A 24616-nucleotide genomic window follows, 5' to 3' on the forward strand; every position below is an offset into this window, starting at 1 on the left:
AAAAGACTGAGACTGTCTCATGCCTGCTCGTCCTCATGGGTGTCACTGAGGTTTGGGTTCCTTGGGAGTCTGGCCTATATACTTTATCTTTAATAAACTCTCTCTCTGGCTGGAAGAAGATTTGGTTGAATTCATTCAGGCAGACTTGGCACCACGATCTTGGGGTGCCTCTGCACATAGGAGCACCCCAAAACCTCTAAACCTCTTCAACTTAACCCTGTTTATTTTAGTTCCTCATATGTAAAATGAGCTGGAAAAGGAGATGGCAAATCACTCCAATATCTTTGCCAGGGGTTACAAAGAGTCAGACTTGACTGAACTGACTGAATAGCAAAAACCCCAGGGTACTCCTCTCCTCTGACTTATCTAAAAAGGGAGTTAGTTAAATGGATAGTAGATGGAGAGGGTTTAGGATGGAGAGGGCTGCCTAGTAACCCATGACCCTTTTGGCCTCTGAACTGCTTATGGAGGCAGCTGTGAAGATGGCTGGGCCAGGCAGGGTGGCCCATGATAAGCTGAGTTGGCTGCCTAAGCCTATGGGATTCTGGAGCAGGGCCCACCCCTGGACTGAACCTAACTGGCGGCATTGATTACAAACAGAGACTGCTTAGATTCTTCCTCTCCTCTTTACCGTCAACCCCCTGATAATTCAATAAATATAGTAGACCTAACCCAGCTGATAGTGTTAGGTTTTATTATTGTTTATATTTTATAGGTGGGCTTAGAGAAGTAACTATGCCCAGGTTTATAATACTAGTAGGTTTCAGAGGTTCTCTGACTCTGAGTCCAGTTTGGGCTTGGCAGCTTCTTCTCACCACACTCACAGAGTCATAGAATGTTATAGCTGGAAGAAAATCTTAGCCATCACCAGGTTCAACCTCTCATTTTACAGATGAGGAAACTGGAGTCTGGAGAGGTAAAGGCATTTGGCAAAAGTTGCAAAGCTTTTTCTGAGAATGTCCACTGCTCCCCTGCCTTGCTGCCACCAATAAGATGCTATAATTGCTTTTTACCTTATTAGAAATAACTTTTCACTTCAGGAGACTGGATGTCAACTACAGTTTTCCCAGTCTCTTTTTAGTCATAATTGGCCCATCCCACTAACCATTACTCTAAAACAAGAAAGAGATTCTCTACTGTGACGAGTGGTGAGTGTTTATGGTTGTCCAGGGACAACCAGGGACAACTGCTTAATTGTTTAAGTCAGTGGTGTCAAACTCAAATACAAATGAGGACCACTAAACCATAAATTAGGATCCTTCAGGCTGCATATCGACGTAGAAAATCACATATTAATATTATCTATGTTCCCTTGTATTTTTTTGTTAAATATTTTCAAATTACATTTTAATCTGGTTTGAAGCACACTAGGGAATGTTTGATCCAAGTCACTGAGGAGAATAATAATGTGTCCAAAAGTATATTGGATGAAGACTAAGGGGAAGGGCTGAAAAAGTGTTTTAACTCATTGGTTATTAAGTAATTTAAAATAAATTGTTATTGAGCAAGCCTAACTATATTGATTTTAATGTTAATAAAATATTTACTTAAAAAAAGATATTATTGCATGACACAAGACCTATCCTAATCATATTAAGCATCTTTCCAGAGTTGGCACAAACTTGATTTCACAGAAAGGTCAATTTGTTGATTAAAAGTCAAGTGTTGACCTGCAAAAGAACATTGATTTCATTTACATATCTTTGATCCAAAGTTCTAAATTGAAAACTACGTGCCCCTTACCTGCCATAAGTCAGGTACTTTGTTATTAATGAGACAATCATAGATCTCTTCCAGTTTCTGGTTGATGGTGGTTTCACCTCTGACAGCTCCCTGGAGTTCTTTCAGTGACTGGTGGATTAGGGATAGTAATTTATCAAATCGACCAATTTCTTGACAAAGGAATGTTAACAAGGCAGAATGGAGGAGGGGATCATAATCTGGTTTAAAAAAAAAAAAGAGGAGGCAACGATATAATGTCCCAGAGAGAAAGAAAGAGGCTGCAGACAGAGTGGTGTTTGAAGCTAATGCAATCTGACTAGGCTCATCAAGGTAAGTGTTTTTAATAGATCTTAAAAAGAATTTAAATGAGAGACAAGCCACTATGAACAGCAGGACAGCTGAACATTTAAATGGAGAATTTATCACAGCCTAGTGGCTGAGATAATGTGATCCCTGACTCTATGTTCGCATTAGTTGAAGATAGTAGTTAGAGGAACATGACTTTGAAAACACCCAGGCAGCAGACAGAAAAGCAACAATAATAGTAGCTCATAGATACATAATGGTTTGTGATATGATTTCCTCAGAACAGTCCTGTAAAGTACATAAGGTGAGCATTATTAGCTTCATTTTATAGAGGAGGAAATTGAGTTTCAAAGAAGAGTAGTGACTTGTCCACACACATACAACTAATAAATAGAAGAGAGAGGACTGAGCTTTTTGGATTCTAAAATTGGCTTGCATACCGTTCAACTACTTGGGCTCTCCTTATATTTACATAGATAGTGCTTTGAAATTGGAAGTGACATCAAGGGACAGGACCTGTTCTTGTGTTAGAGAATAACTCTGCTCTTCAGGAGATTGATTTAGTCAAAGCTGTGTCCACATCTGTAATTAAAGCACCAAGCTATGTTGTAATGAGGGGCTACTGTAATCTGACCTCTCTTCTTTGTGTTCTTATTCGTACTGAATTTTTAACACCTTAACTACTCAGTTCCTCAGCCTACTCACTTCCTGTGACCTTCTCTTCTACCCACCTCAGCCACATACAAAGATGGTCATAACCTTGATTTTGCCATTAACCGCAGATGCATCACCTTTATGTTCAAGATTCCCAAATCTCTTTACCTGACCATAATCACTTGGCTTTCTATCTCTCCCTCTGCCTTCCCTTACCAAACCCTACTTTTTTTTTTTAATGCTTCAATCTATATTCAAACACCATCAGTTCTTTCTCTGGGGATGGATGGCATTTTTCATCATGAGTCCTTCAGAGTTGTCTTGGCTCATTGTATTGCTGAGAATAGCTAAGTCATTCACAGTTGATCATCTTAAAATATTGCTGTTACTTTGTACACAGTACATTTCACTTTGCATCAGCTCATGTAAGTCTCTCCAGGCTTTTCCAAGAGCATCTCGCTTATCATTTCCGATAGCACAATAATATTCCATCACAATCACATACCACAACTTGTTCAGCCATTTCCCAATTAATGGGTATCCCCTCAATTTCCAATTCTTTGCCTCCAGAAAAGAGTTGTTATATTTTTGTACATATGGGTCCTTTTCATTCTTGTTTTATTTTATCTCTTTTTGGATACAGACCTAGTAATGGCATTGCTAGATCAAAGGTATGCAAGGTTTTATAGCCCTTTGGGCAGTTCCTAATTGTTCTACTGAATGATTGAATCAGTTCACAACTCCACCGATAGTGCATTAATGCCCCATTTTCCCACATCCCCTCCACCATTTGTCATTTTCCTTTTCTGTCCTATAGCCAATCTAATAGGTATGAGATGGTACCTCAAAATTGTTTTAATTTGCATTTCTCCAATCATTGGTGAGTCAGAGCATTTTTTAATATGGCTATAGATAGTTTGATTACTTCATCTGAAAACTGTTCATATTATTTGATCATATATCAACTGGGGAATGGCTTTTATTTTTATATAAATTTGACCTGGTTCTGTGTATGCCAAACCCTACTCTTTCCCCACACTATAACCTTCAATTCCTTGACCCTTCAGCTCTCTTTGAGGCCATCAACCCTTGACCAGCCACACTTTCCTCTCTTCTCCATCTTGACCCCTTGGTGAACTAGTTCAAATCCACCTTATACTCTTGAGTCTATGACCCCCTTATCATATCTTTGGTTGTGCCCTGACAAGCCTCAGCCTTAGATTATTCCTACAATTCATTACCTTAATTTCTATACATGTACTGTTAAATGAAGGCAGAGAAAATCTCATAGCTGTTCTGATTGGGTCTACCAAATTATGTTACACAACTTCAGCTGGGCCCTCATTACTACTAGGTAGTCCTTCTACACCTCCCTTATGAACTCACTCCCCAGCAGTTGTTCCAAACCTTTTCATCCCTTCTCAAACCTCCCATCGTTCCCCCTCCCCTCACCCTTTCAACTGAGAACGTTGTTTCATATTTCGCAGAAAAAGTCGAGGCCAATCACTTCTTCTTCTCCCTTGTTCTTCATCTCACATCACTCAGATGTCTTCTGCCGCTATCTCCTCCTTCACCCCTGACTCATAGGAAGAGGTGGCCTAGCTCCTCACCAAGGCTAGCCCCTCTACCTGAACAAGAGATCTCATTCCATCCTGTCTCCTCCAACATATGGCCTCCTCTGTCATCCCCACTCTATCATTTATCTTCGATCTCTCCCTAGCTACTGAATCCTTCTCTATTGCCTTCAAACATGTCTTCTTCATCCTCAAAAACTCCTCACCTGATCTTTCTATTCTTGCATTTATCCTTTATCTCTTCTGCTCTGTGGCCATATTCCTTGAGGAGACTGTCTACAAGCCACATATCCACTTTCTGTCTTCTCATTCCACCAAAACAGCTCTCTCCAAAGTTATTGATGATCTCTTCACTGCCAAAGCCAATAGACTTTTCTCAATCTTCATTCTTTTTGACCTCTCTGAAGCCTCTGACATGGTTGATCACCCCTTTTTTTAAAGACAATTGGGGTTAAATGACTTGACCAGGGTCACATAGCTGGTAAGTGTCTGAGACCCCTGACTCCAGGGCTGGTGCTTTATCTACTGCACCACCTAGCTGCCCCTGATCATCCTCTTCTTTCTAGGTTTTTGGAACCCCACTCTCTCTTGGTTATTCTACTTATCAGACTGCTTCAGATTAGTCACTTTTGCTGAACTGACATCCAGGTCATATTCTTTAAACATAGGTGTCCCACAGGGATCTGTCTTGGGCCCTTTTCTCTTCTCCCTCTATACATTTTCACTTGGTGATCTCATGAGATCTCATGAATTATCATTTTTATGCTGATGATTCTCAAATCTACTATCCTACCCTAACCTTTCTGCTCACCTCCAATGTCATATCTTCAACTGCCTTTTAGACATCTTGAAATGAATGTTCAGTAGACATCCTAAACTCAACATGTCCAAAACTAAATTCAGTATCTTTCCTCCTAAATCTCTATCTCCAAACTTTCCTCTTACTCTTGAGGATACCACCATCCTCCTAGTCCTCCTGGCATACAACCAAGTGTCCTCGAATCCTTACTATCTTTCAAGCCCCCATATCCTGTTTGTTGCCAAGGCCTATCAATGTCAACTTTGCAACATCTCTCGAAATGCCCCCTTCTGTCTTCTGACAAGACCACCACCCTGCTACCAGGCCCTTATCATCTCACCCTCAGAATACTGTAATAGCCTGCAGGATTGGCCTGTCTTCAGTCTCTCCCTATTCCAATACATCCTCTATTCTGCTGCCAAAGTGATTTTCTTGAAGACCATGTCACTGCCTCTACTAAATAAACTCTGGTTACTCCCTATTGCCTCCAGGATCTAATACAAAATCCTCTTTTTGGTGTTCAAAACTCTTGTAATTTACACCCCCTCTGACCTTTCCAGTCTTTTTACATCTTATGCCTTGCCATGTACTCTTAGATCCAGTGACACTGACTGCCTCGCTGTTCCATGAATAAGATACTCCATTCCTCCATGGTGGACATTTTTTTCTGACTGTCCACCCAGCCAGGAACTTTCTCCCACTTCATCTCCACCTATTGGCTTCCTTGACTCCCTTTAAGTCTCAACTAAAATTCCATCTTCTACAGGAAGCTTGTCCCAGCCTTTCTTAATTCTAGTGCCTTCCCTCTTTAATTATCTTCTATTTATCCTATATATATATAGCTTGTTTGTACATATTTGTTTGCTTGCTGTCTCCCCCATTAGATTGTGAGCTCCTTGAGGGCAAGGGGTGTCATTGGCTTCTTTTTGTATTCCTAGACAGTGCCTGACATGTAGCTAAGGGGTGCAGTCGGCCTGAAACACTGAACCTGGAATCAGAATGACCTGAGTTCAAATGCAGCCTCAGACATTAGCTGTGTGGACCTTTGTTTGCCTCAGTTTCCTCAACTACTTTGCAGGGTTGCTGTGAGGATCCAATGAAATAATAATTGTAAAGTACTCAGCACAGTATCTGGCACACAGTAGGTGCTATATAAATGCTTATTCCCTTCTCTTCCCCTTATTGACTGACTGATCACTTCACAAATTGAAGAACTGAGGGCAAAGATTTTCAAGTTATCTCCTTAAGGCATACTAACTTGTGAAATTGACACAAGAATTCGAATCTTATGACTTCAATGTTTGTTCCATACTAGGTTAACTGAGTTTTGCAGCTTTATTTACTTCTGAAGGTGGCAGGTAATTGGAAAACCTGAGGGAAGTTTAAGGTCTGTATGGGGAAGGGGGATTGGTGGACTGCAAAAGAGGAGAAGCAACTCTAATAATTCCTTGTAGGGGTCTTAAAACAATTTTATTGATGCTTTTAAACATTGCTGTCACTTTCCTATGACTACTCCTTCTTCCCACTGCCAAAGAACCTTCCCTTTTTAACAAAGAGACAGAGTTAAGAGAAACTCCTTTAGCTATGTTAAAATTGATTCTGGTCCTGGTGCCTAACAGCTCTCTGCTGTGTTTTGTGATCAGTTCTCAAAAGTCAAGAATTGTGACTGCATTGTTCAGAGTTTAGATGTCTCTCAGTATTGTTTTCCTCTACATTATGATGTTGAATGTGTAAGTTTTTCTTCTGGTTTTGCTTCCTTTCCTCTGCATCAGTTCATATAAATCATCCCTAGTGTCTCTAGATTTTTCATATTCATCTTTTTTTGCAGCATAATAGTATTCCATTCCAGTCATGTATGATAATTTAGTCATACACATATACCTCAACTGATGACCACGTATTTTGCTTTCATTCTTTTTTTTTTTGCTACCACAAAGAATATACCTATGAATATTTTGTTATATGTAGGATGTTTCTTTCTGTATTTGACCTGCTTAAGATCCCACATGTCCATCAGTGGGATTTCTGGGCCAAACAGTTTAGTGACTTTTCCAGATTAGTTCCAAACTTTTTTTTCCAGAAGAGGGGGACCAGGTCATGGCTCTAACAAATGTGCTAATAGCATGCTTATCTTCCCACAATCCCAACAACAGAGCCTGTTTCTCTTTTCTTTTTAATCATCTTTGCCAATCTGTTACGTATGAGGTGAAATCTCAGAATTGTTCTAGTTTGTATTTTTCTTATTATTAGTGATTTGGAGCATTTTTTCATGTGATTGTTCATCATTTTCATTTCTTTTTCTTAAACCTGTCTATATACTTTGACCAGTTTGCTTTCTGGGAGGGTATAAAACATACACACAGGTAACTTAGAGAGCATTATTACAAAACAAGGTACTATGTAAAGTTACAGGGGAAGAACATTATTAACTCGGAGGGGAACAGGGAAGGCTGTGTGGAGTAAATTTGAGTTGGGTTTTGGCATATGGGTAGGAATTCACTAGATGAAGGGGAATAGATAGTCTAGAGTAGAATAAGCCAGGGCAAAGAGATGGGGAAGTACAGTAATACATTCAGGGGACAGAGAATATTCCTGCTTGGCCAGAGCACAGTGTATGTTTGGCAACAGGGGAGGAGGAGAGAGGAAGAAAGAGATAAATATGAGATAAGCTTGAAAAATCGGGTGGTTTCAGTTTGTGGAGGGCTTTAGATGCCATTTAAAGGAGATTGAACTGTTCCAACATTTTTATCAGTGCTTTGGATGAAGTCATAGAGGGTATGCTTTTCAGATTTTCAGATGACATAAAAACTCAGGTAGAGAAATATGGATTAAAAACAGGTCAAAATAGCCAGTAGAGGAAAATTCTATTGATTGTTTCTTGATCTACTCATGGGTCAGAGTCTTGCATACAGTATAAAGGGCATGAAGATATTGTTCTTTAATTCTTCCATGCAGTTATAAAGCCTGACTAGTCAGTACTTTAAAACTGCATAAGCCCTCATTGTTTTAAGAGCTGGATTTTAGAAACATTTTCCCACCTACAAATGTTATGTTTATTACAATATGCAATCTAACTTTAGAGAATTGACCTCCAAGTCAGGAAGGTCTGGGTTCATGTTCTCCCTCTGATATACACTAGTTGGGTGATTTAACAGTCTGTAAAATGGGCAAGGAATTTAACCTTCACTGCTCCAGGAGAATCTTTAAGATTATAAGTTACAGAGAAGGTGTTGATCTGCATTAGTACAGGAAGTACTTAACCATGAAATCACAGGTCTGATCTAAGAAAGAAAGAAAGAAGGAAAAAGAAATAAAGGAAGGAGGAAAGAAAGAGAGATGGAAAGAAAGGCAGGAAGGAAAGAAGGAAAGGAGGGAAGAAGGAAGGGAGGGAAAAAGAAAGAAAAAGGAAGGAGAAAGGATGTGGGAAAGAAAGGGAAGAAATGAAGGAAAGAAGGGAAGGAAGAAAGGAAGGAAAGGAAGAAAGAAAGAAAAGGAAAGGAAGAAAGAAAAAAGCAAAGAGAACCTAAGGATAAAAAAAAGGCTACTTCACACAGTTTTTTTTCCCCTTGTGAGCATTATTTTCCTCAGAGTATGAACTACAGTTCTCACCTTTGACATTTCTATTAAGTCTAACCCAAATGGAACTTGAGATAATGGTTAATAGTGTAGTTGGAAAGATGTCTTTGGACATTGGATCCTTCTCTACAGTCAGAGGCAATCGCTTGATCATTTCAGATGAGAGTTCCAGCACCAGTTCACCTTGGCTCTTTCCACTCCTGAAAAGTAAATTCTGGGAATTATAGGAGTCATAGGCTAGTGTAGATCAGAAGGCACCTTTATTCAGGTCCTTTCTGGAGACAAACAGCAAAAGGCAGCTTCCCTAAAGAGATTCAGAAGGATGCAGTACTTTTGGATTGAAAGACTTTTTACCCCAGTGCAACTATGGAAAAGTGCTCTCTCATATACATCCATGTCCCTATCTCATTCTTTTCCACCCTTTCATTGTGCCCTCTGGAGTTCTTGTTCTATTGTTAACAAGCTGCATTTCATATTAGCCCACCCTTTCCACAAAGAAATTACTTTGTGTATTTCTATATATTTACTTATGCATAACCATGTTTTTCCCCCAAGAGAATACAAGCTCCTTGAGGGCAGGGACTATTTCATTTTGCCTTTGTATTCTCAGCACTTAGGGGTAACTGGCTTATATTAGGTACTTAATAAATGCTTGTTGACTTGAATCAAATTGAATACTTGCTTCCACAAAAATCACATCAGGTAAAACCATAGGCATGCATATGCATAAGGTGTAGGTGGCACAGTGGAGGTTAAATATTACCATTAATGCTTCCCTATTCAATGGTAATGTTCTTCCCAGGGTGTGCTGCACCTCCTTTTCCCCTCACTTCAAATATACACCTCTTGCTCAAGAGTGAAACACTTTGATGAGGGTAGTTCACAGGAAAAATCTTATGAATAAATTGGTAAGTAGACTAATATTGGGAGAGTTAATTCAGCTCAGCTTCAAGTACTATTAGCCCAGATTGTCACTGACCATCTGATTTGAATCCAGGCAGTTGACTGGCTGAAAGTATTACAACGTGACTTAGCTTTAATATGTTTGTTAAAATGGGAGATAATATTGGCTAAGGCAATCTTATGTTAGGAATGCTTGTATATCATTTTAGGATTTAAGTTCTTTGACAGCATAGAGGGCGCTTTTTTGTAAACTCTATACATAGGGGGCAACTAGGTGGTACAATAGATAGGATTATGGGCCCAGAGTCAAGAAGATCTGAGTTCAAATCTGACCTCAGACACTTGCTAGCTGTGTGATCCTGGGCAAGTCACTTAACCCTGTTTGCCTCAGTTTCTTCATCTGTAAAATGAGCTGGCAAAGGAAATGACAAACCACTCCAGTATCTTTGCCAAGAAAACTCCATAATGTGATCATGAAGAGTCAGACATGACTGATCGCCCAAATAACAATGAACTTCCCAGAGCAGTTGTGAAGATCAAATGAAATAATAATTGTAAAGTGCTTTGCAGAAGCACATATAGTGCTTCTGACATATAGTGAATACTATATAAATGTTAGCTATTATTATTATTGTTATTACAAGTTTGCAAAATGCTTTAGATGTGTAATCTCATCTGACTTTCACAACAATCCTGGGAGATAGGCACTATTATTATTTCCACTTTACAGATGAGGAAACTGAGGCCTAGAGAGGTTAAGTGACTTGGCCAGGGCCATACAGTTAATAAGCATTTGAGAGAGGGTTTGAACTGAGGTCTTCCAGACTCCAAGTCTAGTGCTCTGTCCACTATACCCCCTAGCTCCCTGGTTATTGTTATTGCTCCTCCCAGCCCTCCACCTGCCCCCATTTATTGTTTAATCACTGCCTATTCGCCAGTGGATCTGCGTCTTGGTAAAAATATTGGTACTTCCCCAAAATATATCAACTGATCCTTATTCATGCCTTCTAATTCTATGTGACTCATATAGCCGGTCAAATAAGCATTTATTAAGTGCATACTGTGTACCAGGCACTTTACTGTATCTCCTTAGAAATCCTCTACAGGGAAGGGGTTCTATCTAAAATGTTTGGGGCCTTTCTTAACATCAGGAAAGCACTCAAGAAGGACAGATTCCATTGGTTCTCTCTTGCACTACAGGACGGCCTACCTTTTTTCTAGTGATGTATCACTTTGGAAAATGTTACGGATGATGATTCAACTAACCAAAACGTCAAAAGCAGGGCCAGTATGCCAAGTACAATAAATTGCTTTATATAACATGTTTGAACTTAAAGGAAAGCTTTTGTTTCTCAGAAACTCTTACCCAATGATTATGTTGGCAATAGCAATTCTTGGTTGCATAGCAATGATAGTGTTAATAAGCTCTTGGGCCTGGGATTCCTGATAAATCCTTGAAGTCTGTTGGTGCATTCCAAGGACCTCGGACAGTTCAAAATCCGGGAGGGATTCTATGTACTTCCTACATTGAGTTAGGTTTGCACAGTCAGGTAGCATTGCATACATCTGTAAATTTCAAAAGAGCTTCTTAGTTTCTTTCTTACCATGTGAGACAGAGGAAGACGTTCAGCACGTATGAGAGAGATATTTTCAGCAAGGAAAGGAGAAACAACAACATTCTGGTTTTGGTGAATTGTTTTTTTCTTTTTTAATTATTGACACAAGAGAAGGCTTACTGGGTAGGAAAGGAGAACATATTTAGACATAAATAGATTGTAAGACAAAAAAGAATATCAATAAGAGAATCAACTTAGCAACAGAAAAATAAAACTTTTAAAAAATTAAAGAGGGTGGGTAAGGAAAGATGGTAGATGGTTTTTTTAAATCAATCACTGTGGTCAAAGATTAGTATTTGTTTTTCTCCCACATAAATTACAAATTTCCATGTAAAATTAAATCTTGTAGAATGTTTTTTTTTTATAAGCTATCTTACACTTGTGAGAAATAAGAAAAATTCCCAATTAGAAACTGTTACAGCTTGCATATCTAGAGTTTTTGGGGTATCTAGAGTAGGTTTGCTACCTACAACATAGTTATGTAAGCTGGAGTGGTAGATAAGAGACTGAAAACAAATTGTGAAACAGAATCTAGGTTTCTGATAGTTATATCTTGACATCATTATTATTTAATCATGAGAAACACTTCAGCAAGTAAGACTTTTCAAGATAAAATCTGCTATGATTTAGATGTAGGTTCTCATTTTATAAACCTCAGAAAATTATGACACATTAATGCCTCATATTTCCAGTATTATTGGTGTACAAAGTATTCTAATTAAATTAATTTTTTTTGGAGGGTTAGGAAGCTGGGTAGACTTTTATTTTTATTTTAATTAATTAATTTTAGTTTTCAACATTCACTTCCATAAGCTTTTGAATTTAAAATTTTCTCCTCCTACCTCTCTACCTCCCTCTTCAAGACAGTGTGCAATCTGATATAGGCTCCACATTTACATTCCTATTAAACATATTTTCACATTAGTGATGTTGTAAGGAAGAATTAGAACCAATAGGAGGAACCACCAGAAAGAGGAAACAAAACAAAGCAGAAGAAAAAAAGAGCAAATAGTATGCTTCAATCTCCATTCAAACCCCATAGTTTTTTCTTCGGACGTGGATAACATTTTTCATCATGAGATCTTTGGAGATGTCTTAGATCCTTGCATTGCTGAGAAGAGCTAAGTCAATCAAAGTTAGTCATCACACAATGTGGCTGTTATTGTGTACAATGTTCTCCTGGTTCTACTCACTTCACACAAGCATCAGTCCATACAAGTCTTTCCAGGTTTTTCTGAAGTCTGCCTGCTCATCATTTCTCATAGCACAATAGTATTCCATTACATTTATATACCACAACTTGTTCAGCCTTTCCCCAATTGATGGGCATCCCTTCAATTTCCAATTCTTTGCCACCACAGAAAGAGATGCTATAAATATTTTTGTACATGTGGGTCCTTTTCCCATTTGTATGATCTCTTTGGGATACAGCCCTAGAAAAGGTATTGCTGGGTCAAAAAAGGGAACGCACATTTTGATAGCCCTTTGGGCATAGTTCCAAATTGCTCTCCAGAATGGTTGGATCAGTTCACAACTCCACCAACAATGCATTAGTGTCCCAATTTTCCCACATCTCCAACATTTATCCTTTTCCTGTTTGGTCATGTTAGCCAATCTGATAGGTGTGATGTTGTACCTCAGAGTCATTTTGATTTGCATTTCTCCAATCAATAGTGATTTAGAGCATTTTTTCATATGACTATAGATAGCTTTAATTTCTTCATTTGAAAACTGCCTGTTCATATCCTTTGACCATTTAGCAACTGGGGAATGGCTTATATTCTTATAAATTCGACTTAGTTCCCTGTATATTTTAGAAATGAGGCCCTTATCAGAGATGCTGGTTTAAAAATTCTTTCCCAATTTTCTGCTTCCCTCCTAATTTTGTTTGCATTTGCTTTTTTTTGGTGCAAAAACTTGCCAATTTAATGTAACAAAATTATCCATTTTGCATTTTGTAATGTTGTCTATCTCTTGTTTGGTCATAAATTCTTCTGTTCGCCATAAATCTGACAGGTAAACTATTCTTTGCTCTCCCAGTTTGCTTATAGTATCAGCTTTTATATCTAAATCGTGTACCCATTTTGACTTTATTTTTGTATATGGTGTAAGACTTTGGCCTATGCCTCATTTCTGCCATACTCTTTTCCAGTTTTCCTAGTAGTTTTTGTCAAATAGTGAGTTCTTATCCCAGAAGCTGGGGTCTCTGGATTTATCAAACAGTAGATTACTGTAGTCATTGACTACTGTGTCTTGTGTACCTAACCTATTCCACTGATTTGCCACTTTATTTCTTAGCCAGTAGCAAGCAGTTTTGATGATTGCTGCTTTATAATACAGCTTAAGATCTGGTATGGCTAGGCCACCTTTCCTAGCATTTCTTTTCATTAGTTCCCTTGATATTCTGGAGCATTTGTTCTTCCAGATGAATCTTTTTTTTTTTTTTTTTTTTTTAGGCAATTGGGGTTAAGTGACTTGCCCAGGGTCACACAGTTAGCTAGTAAGTGTCAAGTGTTTGGTCTGAGGCTGGATTTGAACTCAGGTCCTCCTGACTTCAGGGCCAGTGCTCTATCCACTGCACCACCTAGCTGCCCCCCAGATGAATCTTGTTATTATTTTTTCTAGTTCTATAAAATAATTTTTGGTAGTTTAATTGGTATGGCACTGAATAAGTAAATTAATTTAGGTAGAATTGTCATTTTTATTATATTAGCTCGGCTTACCCATGAGCAACTGATGTTTTTCCAATTATTTAGATCTGCCTTTATTTGTGTGAAAAGTGTTATGTAATTGTGTTCACATAGTTCCTGGGTTTGTTTCGGCAGACAGACTCCTAAATATTTTATAATGTCTACAATAACTTTAAGTGGAATTTCTCTTTCTATCTCTTGCTGTTGGGCTTTGTTAGTGATATATAGAAATGCCAATGATATGGGTAATTAAACTAATTCTCTAAAGACTCAAAATGTATCCTATGTTTGTCTGTCTGTCTATCTATCTCTGTATGTATATCTATATTTAAAACAGAGGCCCAAGGATTGATCCTTGGGGAACACCCATGTTTAAGGGGAGGAGGCAGAAGAAGGAACTAGAAAAGATGGCAGAGGAGTAGTAAATTTCAAGAAGGGAGGAGGGCAGTCGAATTAAGTCAAGAAGAATTTGTTAAGCTCCTATTATGTGCCAGGCATGATGCTAAGAGTTGAGGATACAAAGAAAAGCAAACACCCTCACCTTCAAAGAGCTCAAAATTGAATGGGTGAGGCAACAGACTAGCAGTTCTGTACAAACAAGATATACACAGGACAAATCTCAGAGGGAAGGCTTCAGCATTAAGGGAGATTGGGAAAGGCTTGTTGCAAATGGTGAGATTTTATCTGGGACTTGAAGTCATGGAAATCAGGGGTCAAAGATGAGGAGAGGGAGCATTCCAGGGATGGGAGGCACCCAGTAAAAAATCTCAGGCAGGAGATGTGGTATCTTGGGCAAGGAGCCTCAAGGAAGCCAGAGTCACTGGATCTTAGAGTATGTGGAGGGGAGTTAAGTGTAAGAAGCCTGCGAAGGTAGAAAGGGACCAAGTTATATAGGGCTTTAAAAGGCAGACAAAGGATTTTGTATTTGATCCTGGAGGTAATGGGGAACCCCTGGAGTTTATTGAAGAGGGGGTGACAAGGTCAGACTTGTGCTTCATGAAGATCAATTTGATAGCTGAGTAAAGGATGAACTGAGGTGGGGAGACTTGAAGTAGAGGGACCAACCAGAAGGCTATTGTGATAATCCATGTGTGGGTGATGAGGGCCTGTATCAGGGTGATGGCAGTGTCAGAGGAGAGAAAGGCGGATATAGGAGAGATACTGTGAGCATAGATATGATAGGAGCTGGCAACAGGTATGGGCAATGAAAGAGAGTGAAGAGTCAAGGACGTTACCTAGGTTCTGAGCCTGAGTGGCTATGAAGATGGCGGAACCCTGGGCAGTAAAAGGGAAGTTAGGAAGATTTGGAGTTGAATCCTCTCTCTCTGTCTCTCTGTCTCCGTCTCTCTCATTTCACTTTTAGACAGCTCTAATTGTTTGGAAGTTTTTTCCTATTAAACCTTAATTTGCCTCTCTACACTTTCTACCCGTTTGTGTCTGAGACAAACAGAACAATAAAATGCGGGCTCCTCGGGGGCAAAATCTGTTCTATAGGTTTGTATTTCCATTTCTAGTGCCTAGTACAGCACCAGGCACAAAGTGGACATAAGTGTTTGTTGATGGATTGAAATCTAATTCCTTTTCTACATGTCAACCCTTTAAATGCCTAAAGATAGCTGTCATGTCTGCCCTTCCTTCCTGGTCTTTCTCCATGCTACACATCTCCAGTTCCTTTCGACGAACTCTCCTATGACACAGATTTAATGCCCTTCATTATCCTGCTTATCCTCTTGTGGGCACTCTCCAGTTTCTCAAAGTCTTTCCTAAGCTGTGGCACAATTGAACACAAAACTCTGATGACAACAGAATACAATGGGACTATTCCTTTTTCTTAGGGGTAGCTGTAAGTTATAAGCTACTCTCTTAATGCAGCCCAAGATAGCATTCATGATTTTTTACTGCCAACTGCTGACTCATATTGAGTTTAACAACCCTCAGATCCTTTTCTGACAAAACACTATTTAACCATATTTCCTTTCTCTTGTACTTGTGATGTCGATTTTTTGAACCAAAATTTAAGCCTTTACTCTTATCCCTACTGAATTTCATCTTATTATATTTAGTCTAGTCCTATATCCCAAGGGTCAGCAGATAAGAACCAGAGGGCCAAATCCATTTGCCATATACACACACACATACATACATATGCGGCAGATATATGTGTATATATGGCACACAAATATAGCAATATATATGACACACACACACGTGTATATATACATCACACATATGTGTATATATACATATATATGGAAGGTTTTATATATATATGTATATATAAAATTTTGTGAGGCAATTGGGGTTAAGTGACTTGCCCAGGGTCACACAGCTAATAAGTGTCAAGTGTCTGAGGCTGGATTTGAACTCAGGTCCTCTTGACTCCAGGGCAGGTGCTCTATCCCCTAAATCACCTAGCTGCCCCGTGCCACATATTTTTTAAAAAATGTAAAAACCATTTGTGGCGCTAGGTGGCACAGTGGATGGAGCGTCATCTAGTGGATTACCCATCACTTTCAGCCTTGTACCATCTGCAAATATGATGAGCATGTCATCTATGCTTTTATTTAAGTCATTGATTAGATAGGGACAGAGATTAGCCCTGTGATTTCACTGCTATGGGCAACTTTCAGATGAGGACACTCTCTCTACCAATTCAGGTCAGCACTTTTGCCGTTATTTATAGTCTTAGTGTTTAGTCTGAGAGGTTAAGTTATTTGCCCAGAGTCACACAGCCAGTATGTGTTAAGGCAACATTTGAACCCAGGTTTTTCTGGCTTCTAGGCCAGCTCTCTCTCCACCACACAATGCTTCCTCTCTTTTATCAGGTCATTGATAAAAATATTCAATAGTGTAAGGCCAAGTGCAGATCCCTGGAATACTGCACTGAAGACCTTGCAAGGTGGCATTGACTTATTAATGATTGCTCTTTGAGTCCAACCATTCAGCCAATTCCAAATTAGTTTTGTGTCTTAAATAACTTTTTAAATTTCTTACTGTTACTTATTTGTTCATGTAGTTATTTATTCATGTAGCTTTTTTTTCCCCAAGCAATCTTTAAGTAAGGTTCTTCATAGATTTTGATCTAGAAGATACCTTTGATACCATCTAATTCCATTTCCTCATTTTATACATGAGGAAATTGTGACACAATGGAGGAAAGAGACTTATTTGCCCAACACCATGAATCTAGTGAATGGCAGAACAGAAACTCAGAACCAGATCCCTGACTCTAAATCTCTTCTTTCTCTATGGCATCATAGAAAGTCCCCAATAAAGGTTTCTTGAGTTAATTTTGAATTTGTTGATTTGTTTCCATATTGCTTTGCATCATTATTTAATTGGGCAATTAGGTGGTGCAGTGGATACAGTGTTGGCCCGAAGTTAGGAAAACCTAAGTTCAAATCCGGCCCCTGATACTCACTGTGTGACCCTGGGCAATTCATTTAACTTCTGTTTGCCTCATTTTCCTCAATTGTAAAATAGGGATAATAATACCATGTACCTTGCAGGGTTTGGTGAGGATCACATGAAATAGTATTTATAAATAACATTTAGCATGGTGTTAAATGATAGCTATTTTTATTATCACTATTATCATTATTGTTTTATGTTTGTATCTCTTGTTTTTCCAATGAGATTTTGAGATCCTTAATTAAATTCAACAAACATTTATTAGAAAGTTTACTGATGAAATCACAGGTCTGGACTAAAAACAATTTAGTAAATAATTTATTAACAATTAAATTTATTAATTTATTAACAATTTATCTACTGTCTACAGAGACTGAAGGGTAGGGATCATGGTAGCATGGAGTCAGGAAAGACCTAGGTTGAAATATCACTTCTGACATTGACCAGCTCTGTGATCATGGGTATGTCATTTATGTTCTCTGAACTTATCTGTAATATGAGGATAATAAATCCTGGTAGAGTCTTCCCTGTATGCCTTTGATATGTAGATTAAATGAAATAATGGATGCACAGTGCTTTACTAGCCTTAAAGAGCCATGTAAATGTCACCTATTATTTTTATTTGCCCATCATTAGTGTCTACTCTGGTTTCTGACACTGAATTAGCATGTAGTTATCTCTCAAACGTTGGACTGAATTGCTTTTTCCAAATCACATTTCTAATCACATATACATTCAGTACTTTTCACTAGTTTTTGCTACATGGCTGTTCCATCCAGAATAGCATCCTCCATCGTTACTGTGCAGGTAGCTAATCCCTGAATAACAGGGGCTTCTAGAAACCAAGCTGCCAGGGAGGAAATACTGAAACAAGGGTGACACAAGCTCTAGAAATCTTATTTCCCAATGTACAATTTCCTCACCTTAGGCTACACAATCTACTTATTAACTTTTTAAATTGTGAGAGTAATTTCACAATTCTCAACTAGGCAATATGAAGGTCAGCTTAATTCACCACAGACTCTCAGTTATCTTTAGAGCTGAAATATGAGCATCCTAAGGAAGCAGGCATATTCAACCCGAAAGAGAGGTTTTGAGTTACCCTAAATGAATTTCTTCTTGACAGAACAAGAAAGGGAGATTGGGGGGCATTTTGAGCAGAAGAATCTGTGCTTTGGTACTCTGCCTGCCTCAGGGGTTTCCTCCTTTCCCCAAATTAGTGCATCTGGCAGTAAAATACAGAGGATCCTAGCTTTCAAACTGATAGGAACTTGAGAAGTCATCTAGCCCAACTCCCTCATTTTATAGGAATGGCCTATAAAATGGCCTCAAGAGCAGTTAAGTGACTTGGCCAGGGTCACACAGGGAGTAAGTGACCGGGCCAGGATTCAAACCCAGCTCCTTGGACTTCATGGAATCAGAGCACACAACCACATACCAGGCACTCACTCATCCTTCCTCATCTTTGCAAGATGCTCTGATTATAGGAACTCAATAAATCTGGATTGATTGAATGAATGAATGAATGAAAGAATGATGCTGATAAGTGAGACAGAGAATGCATAAAACCTTGAAAGGAGAATCTGAAAAAGTCAATGAAAATGGTAATGAAGGTTAGAATCCAAAGATTGCAGTAAAATCTTTAATATGTTCTCTTCTAGAAGGCTCAAGGGAAACCATCATTAATAAAATAGTTTTGTTTTGTCATGTAGTCGACTCTTAGACAAGAGCAGGGGCAGGGACTTCTCTACCAGTGAAATCATGATACTGACTTTGAAGCCTTACTCCAAAGACTTCTAAGATGACTTGCCGCCATGCCAGCATGTACACTAGGGTTTCTTAACCTTTTTTGTGCTGGGGACTCCTTTGGCCATCGGGGGAAGTCCGTAGACCCCCTTCTCAAAATAATGTTTTTAAATGCATAAAATAAAAAGGATATCAGTTATATTGAAGATGTATTTTTTTTTCCCATCTAAGGTGCCCAGAGGAAACTTGGGGACTTCAGTGTCTGACAGTCCTACAAAGGCACCTGTCCTCTGAAGCTTTAAAATGTGGAATGATTTTATTTACACAGAAAAAAAGAGATTACAGCTGAGCCCACGGAGAGGAGAGATAAGAGACTATCACCCCTAATGGGTCACCTTCCCTTTTGTCTTGGAAAACCTTTTCATTGTTTCTATGATTCCCCAACAAAGTTTTTTGACCAAATATTTAAATCAATGGCTCTTTTAAAATGTATGGGGCAGGCAAGGGGCTCTCTTACTATACTACTATAGTATTAAAGACAATATTCCAGCTTCTTGTGGGTAAGGACGAGGCCTTGTATGTAGTAGGTGGTAAATAAGTAGAATATAAACTCTTTCAGAGTAAAGATTTCTTCATTCTTTGTACAGATATTTCTGCTATAACATGCCTTATGTGTTCCTAAAAATCATTGTTCTATGCAAAATTTTGCAATAAAAACCTTAGGGCTTATGGGAAAAATGGTGTTAGGGGTACAACACTCAAAAATCTTTTCAGTGATATATACAAAAAAGATAAGAACTTAATAAAAATGGCAGCACAATTTTATATATGTTAAATGGTTAAGTAGTACATAAATACTACAATAAATAATAGTGGTATCCATGAACCTGAATTGCTGCTTGGCCTGGGTCCTGGGTCCCACAGGCCAGGCTGGTAAAGTCAATGGCTATGGGCTAAAGGAAGCTTATGTGTGTGTGTGTGTGGTGGGCGAGGAGTTTCTTCTGCCAACTCCAGGAAGCCATGGTAGATGGTGGGATTTGGGAGATGGAGTGTGTGGGTGTGGACTAGCTTTCCTCCACTTATAGATTCTATTGTATTGGAAAGTATACAATAAATGTGACATTTAACCTTGAAAGAAGTCTGAAGTTTGATTGTGGAAATGAGCATCCAGAAGGCTTGAAGCTTGTGAGTTATTGTGAAATACTGTAGTTTTTTGTACTTGATAGTTCTTGCAGATGAAATTGCACACAAACAAATGCAAAATTTGCATTATGCTCAAAAAGTTCCCTAATGTATCAATCACTTTGGAATAAATCCATGTTTTCAAAACATGTGTTATAGCAGAATTCACTCTATTTGTGTCCCTAGGGGCTGGCACATAGTAGGTGCCTAATAAATACTTGTTGACTGATTGAATTAATTGAAAATGAATGGGCAATATTCCAAGTTTAGAGGTAAGCTTTTCCTCTAGTTCAGCAGCCAGGTATCATTGGACACTTACTAGTTTATCTATACCCTTCACCTCATCTTGAGGAAGACAAAGTGGGCTTAGAGGGAAGAAAGAAGATGGAGGAAATGGAAAAGAAGCTGAGGGTGAGGAGGGCTGGAGCATTCTAATGTCCAGGCTGAGTAGGAAAGTACTTAGCTAGTATCTGTCTCTGATTTGTGTCTTAAAATACAAGTCCTTTTTGTCCAAAGCCTGACACAATTTCCAATGAGGTATTTATTAAATGCTTTTTGATAATAACAATAATGGTGGATAGATGTCAATAAAAGTCATATAACAAAGTTCAGTTAAAATATTAAAAAAATTGGGACTATTAGAAAAAAATACATTTCTTACCCCATCATCAGTAAAACTGAAGTCCTTCTTCAGCACGTCAGGATTACAAAAATTCTTTAGGAGAGATAGTAAGCAGAGCCTATCCCAGCAATCTGTCACTCGGCCTCCATAAATTATTTCTCCTGTCAAGTAATGTATTGCTTCCCAAGGAATTTCTGACTTTTCGGCCAGGAGAATCGCTAACATTTTGATGGTGACCTTTGAAAAAAGTATTAAGCAATGGTTTTCATTTTAACTTGACTTTATTTGGATGTCTTTTTGAGGGAGAACCCAAAGTTCTCAGAGAGCTTTATAGGGCAGACAATAAGAGAGCAGCTTTTGATCTCTGGGGCAATAGTCCCTGGATCCTTGATGCATTAGACTCTGTGATCTTGCCTTGGGTAACTGTTTCAACACTGGAGAATGGAAAGAGCATTGATTTTGGAGTTAGAAAGCCTGGGTTCAGATCTGCCTCCGTCATGACCAATTCAGCCTCAGGTCATTCATTCCACCAGTTTGGGTCACAATCTGCTCACCTGATAGGTGAGGATGCTGGAAGAAAGACAGCCTCTAAGATCTCTAAATCTATGATCTTATGCCTTTGACAGTTCTCTACAGCTCTGGGAATGGTGCTCTGTTAGATTTGAGGCCAATCATTTCAAAAATTGATCACCACTGCCTTTGAGACACTGACAAAGAATCCCTTGGCAAAGAAGGGAATATTTAAAAAAATTTTTTTTAAAAGGGAATATTTAAGCAATTAAATGGGAAGCTAGTGGCTCACAGGTATATGGTACATTTGTGAATCACAAATAGGATGTCTGGATGAGAATTCTACTTCTTTTTTTTTTCATAAAGCAAACCAAACCTAAGCATCTTGCATATGAGAACAGTTACGTGGTTTAAAGGAAAAGATGAATTTAATAAAGTCACTACTGTGGTGAGAGACAAAGAGGGAGAGAGAGACAGAGAAGGAGAGAGAAATAGAGGAGAGAAAAGATTTGAGGAGGGAGAGGTTGTGAAAGGGGGGGATTGAGAGAGAAGCAGAGAGATTGAGAGAGAGACAGAGAGAAAGAGACAGAAAGAGAGATAGAGGAGAGACTGAAAGAGAGACAGAGACAGAGACACACATACATATAGAGAGCCAGTTGTGGAAGACTTGGGTTCAATTTCTGTCTTTGATGTAAACTAACTATATGATCATAGCCAGGTCTTACAGTGCCTTGGCCAGTTCTCTAAAACTATAATTTCATGAGTGAATTGTTGATGTGCGTCTTTGGAGCTCTCCATACCAATGAAATCCAGGTCTGGATGTGCCCTCCAACTCCAGACCCCTACGCCCTGCAGCCAAACCAAACCAAACCCCAAAACTACAGCGTCAGTAACATAACTCCAGCCAACTCATTAGAACACATATTAGTGGAGGGGACTAGTGTTTTAAATGACCTCAAAACATTTGAATTAAGTCCTGAAGGTATGCTTTTTTTCTCTTGAGAATGAGCTTTTAAATAATAGTTTGCTCAAGGTACTAGGCACCTAAGTGATGCAGGGGAGAGAGTGTTGGACCTGGAGTCAGGAGGACCTGAGTTTAAATTTGAACTCAAACACTTATTAACTAAGCAACCCCTAGACAAATCACTTAAACTGTGATTGCCTCAGTTTTCCCAACTGTAAAATGGGGATAATAGCACATCTCTCCCAGGGTTGTTGTTGAGGATAAATTAGATAATAAAGTGTTTAGCATAATGTCCAGCATACAGTTGTTGTTGTTGAGTCATTTCAGTTGTGGCTTACTCTTGGTGACCCCATTTGGGATTTCTTGGCAAAGATACTGGAGAGATTTGCCATTTCCTTCTCCAGCTCATTTTACAGATGAGGAAACTGAGGCAAACAGGGTTAAGTGACTGATTTGAACTCAGGTCTTCCTGACTCCAGGCCCAGCACTCTATCCACTATACCACTTATCTGCCCCTGGCATACGGCAGGTGCTTAATAAAGGCTTGTTTCTTTCCTTTCTTTCTATTAAAGTAGCTGTCATTATGTACACATACGTTAACAAGACAAGGAAGGTAGTGGCACAGTGGGACATGAGGGGCATTTCTGAGGAACATTCTGAACATGAAGGTGAAAATGGCTAGGACAGGACAACATTCTGTCCCAGAAAATTCACAAATGATAACAAGTTTCATTTATATAGTACTTTATGGTTGAACAAAATGCTTTTCTCATAACATCCCTGAAAGACAGGTAATACAAGTACCATTAACCCCATTGTACAGATGAGGAAACTGTGTCTCAGAGAGTTTTAATGAGGGCAGGGATTGTCTTTGGCCTCTTTCTGTATCTCCAGCATTTAACCTAGTGGTTTGCACATAGTAGGCATATGATAAATGTTTATTGACTCACTGACTAAAGCTTAAAACTGCAATAAAACTTTTGATATATATATAGCATTTACTTGTCAATGTCATATTCAGTGAAAATTCTTTGGAAGGGAAATGTTTTAGGGAAATAAAGCATTTCCTGGTTTTTGTGTTCACTATTTTATGGTGCTTGGATAGATTGGTTTTGGTATCAAGGAATGATTAGGAATGTATCTTTAAAAAAATTCCCAAACTACACTCACCTCCAAGTCTGAAGTACTAAATTCATAAGGAATATTCCAGCCTAATGTTCCATACTTTCTTCTTTCATTGACTACAGCATTGAAGAAAGAGATGCTGAATAAAAGTTTTTTCCATGATGGTCCACATTCAGTGTTCTCATAGATTTCTTCTGTTATCTCTCCACTGCCATGGTACCCAAATGACTGAAGGAGATTTGCTTTCACACCCTGGGGAGATTCTACTGTCATCTTTAAAGAAGAAGAGATAAAAACAGTAGATGAAAGTAGCATTCTTCATGCCCCTAGATCTAAAGTTTATTTACTTTTTTCTTTTTTGGTATAACAAAGGTAGAAAGCCTACTATAAAGTGGTCAACCAATTTCCTTACAGCTTCTGGAGGGCAGGTACTATATTACTTTTTATCTTTGTATCCTTTGCATCTGGCACAGTTGCAGACATACTATAACTTAAATGCAGATGTTCTGAATATAATTTATATGACTTAATAGCAGATAAAAAGTTTGGTTCATGCATATATGTATGTACACATACATATATAAAACATATATATCATATATGTATGTAGGTGTGTATATATATGTATATATGCACACATCATACACACACATATCCTGGGTACTGGCATAAGACCATAGTCATTGGTAGAAAGAATGATTACTCACTTCTCATTGCCTACAAGATGGGCACAATTGCTAAGAGGGGGGAGAAAATAGTTGTTCTGACTTCGAGAAATGATATGCTAGGATACAGATCTTGTGTCCTTAGGAAGAGGCTCTTGGAGAGGGACTAAGGCTTGGGGATGCCAGAAGAAGGGACTGGGAGAGATGACAGACAGTTGGGCTTGGCATTGTTGCTAGGTACCCTAATTTCCTTGGGGTGGTATGGTTTGACTAGTGGGAGAGGTCCTCATTTTCCAGGAAGGTGGAATTAAATTTAAATCCTCTTGGGTCTGCTCAGGGACTGCAACCATTCCCTCCCAATGCAATTTCCTCCATGCTTTCTCCATTTTTGTCAAAGTTTAAAGCAAACATTAAATGCCCATTTCCTCTAAATACAACCAGATATGTCATTGGTCAGTTTTAATCAGTTAGTTTGGTGGATTCTTTCACTAAAAAGACCAGTTCTTTGTTTGATTGGATTCTTTGGCTACACCAACAGAATCTTTTAGCAC

General features: G+C 38.7%; 1 protein-coding gene across 1 annotated transcript in view; it reads right to left on the reverse strand.

Moving 5' to 3' along the window:
- Positions 1-24616, reverse strand: part of LOC114049395 (dynein heavy chain 14, axonemal-like) — a 343809-nt gene that overhangs the window by 19313 nt on the left and 299880 nt on the right. Inside the window, exons 77-81 of the mRNA XM_027870678.1 lie at positions 23446-23673; positions 20841-21038; positions 10901-11100; positions 8665-8831; positions 1744-1940 (exon numbers count right to left, since the gene is read on the reverse strand). Of these exons, the coding sequence (XP_027726479.1) occupies positions 1744-1940; positions 8665-8831; positions 10901-11100; positions 20841-21038; positions 23446-23673 (990 nt within the window). The remainder of the gene's footprint in view (positions 1-1743; positions 1941-8664; positions 8832-10900; positions 11101-20840; positions 21039-23445; positions 23674-24616) is intronic.

Source organism: Vombatus ursinus, unplaced genomic scaffold, assembly GCF_900497805.2.
Source record: "Vombatus ursinus unplaced genomic scaffold, bare-nosed wombat genome assembly UNPS02014798.1, whole genome shotgun sequence".
NCBI classification, from domain to species: Eukaryota; Metazoa; Chordata; class Mammalia; order Diprotodontia; family Vombatidae; genus Vombatus; species Vombatus ursinus.